At 26.8% G+C, this 7,434-nt stretch overlaps 1 protein-coding gene across 1 annotated transcript in view; it reads right to left on the bottom strand.

The window, feature by feature from the left end:
• Positions 1-217: 217 nt before the first annotated feature.
• LOC142329438 (uncharacterized) overlaps positions 218-7,434 on the bottom strand; it is a 68,387-nt gene continuing 61,170 nt past the window's right edge. The window contains exons 7-8 of the mRNA XM_075374074.1: positions 3,171-3,365; positions 218-1,832 (exon numbers count right to left, since the gene is read on the bottom strand). Of these exons, the coding sequence (XP_075230189.1) occupies positions 843-1,832; positions 3,171-3,365 (1,185 nt within the window). The 3' untranslated portion in view covers positions 218-842. The remainder of the gene's footprint in view (positions 1,833-3,170; positions 3,366-7,434) is intronic.

The following is a 7,434-nucleotide window of genomic DNA, read 5'->3' as shown; positions in this document are numbered from 1 at the left end:
ATTGAATCCACCATTAAAAACATAAATATAATTGCATTTTACTAAATATATTTAATTTTTTCGTCTGATCTTGATAACAATCTAATTTTATGATTTAGATTTTTTCTACCCGAGTAGAATATTTTCAGTATATAAAATAATTTGATTTTTTTCAATAGATTAGTTCTAATGAAAAAATATGTGGTTTAAATGATCTATAATTAAACAATGACAAGAGTTGTAAAAAATATATTGTTTTATTATTTTAAAAAATCCTTAACTATTATAAACCTTGTAAAAATTCAAAATTTACAACAAAAAAAATTACATAAATAATAATAATTAACGTAAAAGTAACTATATAAAAATATATACAAACAAGTAAACTATTACAGAAACCAAAAAAAAATTATTATATTAACATTTTAAAAATTAATTTTTAAATAAATAAAAAAAATAGATATCTTAAATTTATTAGTATAATTTTTTGACTAGTTATTTATACATCAGATGATATTTTTCACTTAATTCAACCAAATAAACAGTATTACATAATTGTGTTCAAAACGAAATTTTAACAGAAGCATGTATAGTAGAAAAATAATTTTTTTGATTTTTCCAATTTTTATACAAAAAAATAAAAATTAAAATAATGAGATAAATGAATCAATAAAATTCAAATTTGAATTTTACATGAAAACTCAAAAAGAAGTAAGTTTTATTCATTACATTTAGCAACACAGTTCGAAAAATTTGAAAAATAATAACTGAAATTAACTCATTAATGAAATAAATAAATTTAACATAAAAAAAAAAATACTGGCCAAATAAGTTTATATTCCTTATAATCACAAATCAATAACTTAAAACTGACGGCTGTAACCTATTCCAGCTTTGGTATCTTTATTACCATCAAATCTACCGCCGTCAATTCTGTCATGTTGTATATACCCGCTCAATTTTTGGTTTCCATCCTTTGATTTCCATATGTCGTGTTCAACCTTAGCCGTACTTTGCCATCCTCCATGACTGTTAGGTCCGAATGATTTTGTACTGTAAATCATTCCTCTTGTATTACTTTCTTCTGGATAAGGTGATCTACGGAATCGGTGGCTGAAACCTAATCCAGCTTTGGTATCTTTATTACCATCAAATCTACCGCCGTCAATTCTGTCATGTTGTATATACCCGCTAAATTTTTGGTTTCCATCCTTTGATTTCCATATGTCGTGTTCAACCTTAGCCGTACTTTGCCATCCTCCATGACTGTTAGGTCCGAATGATTTTGTACTGTAAATCATTCCTCTTGTATTACTTTCTTCTGGATAAGGTGATCTACGGAATCGGTGGCTGAAACCTAATCCAGCTTTGGTATCTTTATTACCATCAAATCTACCGCCGTCAATTCTGTCATGTTGTATATACCCGCTAAATTTTTGGTTTCCATCCTTTGATTTCCATATGTCGTGTTCAACCTTAGCCGTACTTTGCCATCCTCCATGACTGTTAGGTCCGAATGATTTTGTACTGTAAATCATTCCTCTTGTATTACTTTCTTCTGGATAAGGTGATCTACGGAATCGGTGGGAATAACCAATTCCGGCACTAGTATCCTTAAATCCGTCAAATCTACCTCCTAGTACTCTATCCTGTTTTAAGTATCCTGATAATCTTTGGTTTCCGTCATTTGATTTCCAAAAGTCGTGTTCAACCTTTCCTGTAGCTACCCAACCACCATGACTGTTAGGTCCAAATGATTTAGAACCATGTAACATTCCTCTTGTATTAGTTTCTGGAGTGAAATCCCTGAATCCTTTGTCATCAAATCCCGGCGATCTACGAATTCTAGATTCCTGTAATCAAATTAATTATATAATTTGAAAACCTTTTTATTTCATCAATTTTGTTTAGAAAGTTTTATAAAAGTACTTTTTGCATTAATTTAAAACAGAAACAGTTATATTTTTAATCTATCGTTATTAAAATAAATCAATCTACCAACATTATACGGAATATCTTTTTCTGGTTTTAATAATTATTATTTGAAGAATATTGACATATTCTCATTTTTAAAGTTAATTTTAATTGAATTATTTTAAAAGAAGTTCTAAATTTGAAGCATTAGTTTATCATAAAAAAAATAATTTGAAAGAAGCTGGGAGTTTAAGAAGGGTGGATATTATTAATAATTATTATCAGCATTTATTATAATAAAAATAATATGTATATAAATTTATAGCATAAGAAGAGGAGAAAAAAGACATTTGATTCTTGATAGCGGTTTTTATCGTTAAATTCGAAATACTCGATCTGTTAATTACAAATTAAAGGACGTATTTTTAATTTTTTTCGAGATATTTATTTTTTATTTATATTTGTTTTATTTTTAGTTATATTTGTTTATCCTTAAGTTTATTTTCCATAGAATTCCTTTATTACATACATAATTAATACTCATTAAACATTGTGGATGTTGGTCTAAGCTTCTTGTTACAAACAACTGGAATAGGATAGAAATAAGAATTAATTACAATTTGGAAAAGCATTTCAAAAAGGGTGAGAAAAGAATACTGGCTACTCCATTGAATTTTAATTTATACATAAATTAAGCTATAGGAAGGAATAGAGACGAGATAACAGTTAATGGATAAAAATCTCAGTCACTAATAAAAGTTTTATTTTGCCTGAAACTGGGAATGAATTAGAAGAATAATAAATTGCATGAACTCACTATAGGAATAAAAGTCAATTTTAAAATGAACTAAAATAAATTTAGAAATGAAATATAAAATAAAATATAATAACGACTTTAAATTTCAAGGTAGGTGAGCAAAATCAACGAAAGCCATTGAATTTCGTTGTTTAATAAGTGAAAAAATTAAATACATGAAGTAAATAAAGAATCAAAAGTGAACTGGTAACATCGAGATCATCTGTGAAGAAAATAAAACTATTTGTAAAAAAATATATATATTTAGAAAATTATATATTTTTTTTTACTGTATGGTACTTAGTAATCTATGGCAAAAACGAAACAGGTATAATTGGAACTCCACAAAATAAATAATCCCATTTAGAATTGAGGTGATAATGTAATGCATTAAAATAAATGATTTGTTATGAAAATACAATTAATTTGTTTAGAAATTTTTTTATGAATAATTTAAAAATTTAAAAGAATTTATCCTTACCTCATCAGGTTCAATTGATCTACGATGTCTTTGATAAACTGGCCCTTGGAATCCTCTCGGAAGATTGCACGGTTCTCTAAAACAAAGTGCTGTTGGTGGAGGCGGTATTCTATTTTGGCCAGGAAAAGTAAACTTTACATCTCTTGCCTTTCTATCCAATGATTCAATTTCATCTTCCATGACACTAACTTCATCCTGTAAAAAATGTATATAATACATGAAATATAAATTGATTACAAATAACTTATTTTATTTAACGCGGTAATGGAAATCTGCTCGCTTCAAATTATCGGATTCTAGCTTAATGGATTTTTATAAGAAATTTAAGAAAAGTAGAGGCATGATACTCTGAAATTTGAATTTTTTGGAAATCAGTTTTCTGATGGTCTTTTTATATAATAATTCAAAACTAAGAAAATGTTTTAAAAAGATATCTAACCAAAACTTCCACACAAGTTGATATTATACGATTCTTTAAACACATTTATAAGAAGGCTGACCAAAATATTTTTTACTAAAGAACTTTTAAAAAACCTTAATATTTCCGATAAAAGGGCGTCGGAAATGGTTAGTCAAATAAGGTTACTCCCAATCGTATAGCGTTGAATGTTAGATTTTCGAGGGAGGGAACTTGCTTTCTTCATATGCAATGGCTGAAATCACTACATGCAGAACTACTCAATCGGGAACATCATTGCCAAATCGTGGCATACGCACAATAATTTCTTGCCAAACCCTGACTAACCAATCATTTGGAAAGTTCTCTACAGTTGATCTTCTCACTGCGTGAAAAATACGTATATATAATATACAAACTATATTTTAAAGTAACTCTTCTTTCCTTCACAGTGTTGATCTCCGATTATTACAGGAGTATTAATTAACTTTTATCCGTTAGTTTATTTTTATTAATATCTATTTAGCCTAGATCTCTTTTTTACACAAGTAATTAGTATTCATTAAAACCCACTGCATTTTATCTTAAAAATTAAATTAATAAAGTAAATTAAGTCTTCAAGTTAATTTAATGAAGTAATTACACATTGAATAGCTATCTTTCTTTTTCCTGTTTAGCCTCTAGTAATTACCGTTCAGATAATACTTCAGAGAATGAATGAGAATATATATGAGTGTAAATGAAGTGTAGTCTTGTACGATCACAGTTCGATCATTCCTGATATGTGTGGTTAATTGAAACCCAACCACCAAAGAACACCGGTATCCACGATCTAATATTCAAATCCGTGTAAAAATAACTGACTTTTACTACGACTTGAACGCTGTAACTCTCGACTTCCAAATCAGCTGATTTGGGAAGACGCGTTCACCACCAGACCAACCCGTTAGTTAGATATTAGCTTAATTAGGTGAAAGGTTAGTTAGTTGAAGAATAATTTTTAGGGTTTTGTAATAAAAGGATAATTTATACAAATAGATATTTTGAAAGATTTTACGTCAGTTAAATAATGGTTATCGCGGGTGTAGCAGATAATGCCACTGAGGAGAGGCGACTACAGCCTGAGGAGATGCGGATCGATAGAGATTTGTATGACGGGTGATCAAGGGGACCAACTTCTGTGGGAGGACGGCGGGGGTTCCTCAGATTCGTTGCTCGTCGATCGCCCCCTGGGGAAGCCTGATTCGGATTGTAGAGTGCCTGGATAATGATTCATAATGATTCAATCATGCAGGGGCTGTGTACATACCACACGGTTTAGATTCGGCCCCTTATGATAAGAGTGGGAGGGTTTTTAGCGGGTGCGAGCCCTGAACTGCCATCAGTGTGGGCCTGACGGCAGCTGGCAAAGCTTTTTCTTCACCTAGAGAAAATAAAAAAATAAAATAATAATAATAATGGTTATCATAACATGAAACCCTTCCCAGTTTTGGAAAAATATTTTTTTTTTCGTAAATTTACTCTCTTATTTTCTCTACGTATGTATAAAAAAGTGACATGGCTAATAATGGGAATCTTTCTAAATTTTACTAAGTTTTTTGATAATTATAATTTTATGAAATCTTAATGGTTAGGATTAATAATAATAGATAAATTTGAGTTTTTTTTAAACTTATTTTTAAGATATTTTGCTCATTTATTTGTGATGTAATAACGTTATAAGCGCTTTAATAAAGTCATTTTCACCTCATATTGTGTTAGTGATCTGCGGTTCCTATATTGTGCTGGTCCTCGGAATCCTCCAGGTACATTGCAAGGTTGTCTAAAACAAAGCGCTGTTGGTGGTGGTGGAATTCGATCTTGACCAGGAAAAGTAAATTTCACATCTCTTGGTATTCTATCCAGTAAATCTTCATCAAGTGTGTCATCCTGTAAAAATTAAAATAAAATTTCATAAGTTTATATTATTTTTATGTTGTTTTATTTTTAACACATATAGATAATGTATATTATTGAATAAATTATTTATTATTATTTATATTAAATAATATAACAAAAATTTACATTAAAAATTCTAAACCTCAATATTGAAACTCTTTCATTTATATTTATGAAACAAATAATCTTTTACAAAAAACATAATTACGGAGCCCTCTCACAGTTTGTAGAATAAATAATAGAGTGAATTTTAAAGTGGCTTGATATATTTTAATCATATTTATTTTGAAAGAATAAATTATAATATTGGACAAAGTTTGGTTTTTTCTATTAACTTGAACTCTTTGTGTTTAGCCTCTGGAACCACCCATAAGGTACTACTTCAGAGGACGAATGAGGATAATATGAATGGATGTAAATGAAGTCTATTCTTGATTTAACTTGATCTATAAATTAAAAAAGTTACTTCAATGAAGAAATTAAACTTTTAGTGAAGATACCTTATTTGCAAAATTTATTTTTTCTGTTTGCGGGTGTGTGTATCATTGATTCATTATCTACAGTCCATAATTATAATATTTACAACGTATAAAATAGTAAATTATAAAAATTAAAATATATTTAATAAAGAAATACACTTACCTTCTTTATGTGTGTTGATGCATGTGTAAACACAAAGCATAACATAACAACTAATGTACAGCTAAGTAATGACATTTTCATTTTTATCTCTTTTCTGAAAAAAAGTTAAAAATACACATAATTTATATGTATAATAGAAACGATATTTAAAAAATATGTATAAAAATATTACGAATTTTTTTTAATTTATTGTTCACAGATGGCTTTCTAATTAGATCTATATGTCATTAGCACTAAAAACTACATATATCCTTTGTACTAAAAACACAAGATTCTACGTTAAATGTTAATAAAATGTATGCTGAATTTAAGGATTAAATATATTCTAATTCTTATTTATTTTAAATATTAAAAGGCTTTTTATATTTTAATAATTAAATGAATATTGATTTTTTTTTCTTGTTATTTTACATCTTAATATTTATCTTAATGGGTTATTTAAATTTGGAATGTTTCTTTAAATTTGCATAAAAATAAAAACACGTTTTAAGCTAATGTTTTAAATATATTTTGAATATATTTTTTAAAGTACAAATAAAAGATTTTAACTACTTCCAATGAATTAAAAATATACATATATTTTTCACCAAATGCAGTTGGACAAAATACTTCTATTTAAATTTACATTACCAAAGATATTTTTTAAATACTATCTTTTATTTATATGGTTATGAGTAAATAAATATACATTAAAATTCAAAAGTTTAAAAAGATTATAAAAATAAACAAATAATGATAATAACCATTATATTTTGGCCAGAATCATATAATAAATAATTTTTTAAAGAACAACGTATTAATATTTGCCCAAGAATAATTCCATTTGCAAGATGCAGAAAAAAGATATTATTTAAACAAATTATAAAAATTTAATAATTATTTTTTTTTAAATCAAGATATAAAAAATAGTTTGGAAGACTTAATGTCAATATTGACAGACAATTTTTTACATTTATCTTTAAAAAATAATTTTTTTTTCATGTGAGAATTATTATCAAGTTTTTTTTTATTTATTTAATTTTTAATTTATTATTTTTTACAATGTTGCAAGAGTTCACAGCATTTTTAATTTTACATAATTCTCTTTCATATAACCCTATTTTCTTATTTGCTGCAATTTTGTAGTCAATTTTTTCTGATAAAAATAAAATTATTTAATATAACAACAAAAAGATAAATTTATTTTTAAAATTATTGGTAAAGATTGCGTGTTATTTTTATATCTTTTATAAACATTTTTTTCTCAGATATTAGTTATAAATTAATAACAATAAATATAGTTAAAAT

The sequence above is a fragment of the Lycorma delicatula genome, chromosome 8 (genome assembly GCF_047948215.1).
Source record: "Lycorma delicatula isolate Av1 chromosome 8, ASM4794821v1, whole genome shotgun sequence".
Lineage (NCBI taxonomy): Eukaryota > Metazoa > Arthropoda > Insecta > Hemiptera > Fulgoridae > Lycorma > Lycorma delicatula.
This window is presented reverse-complemented; position numbering and strand designations above follow the sequence as displayed.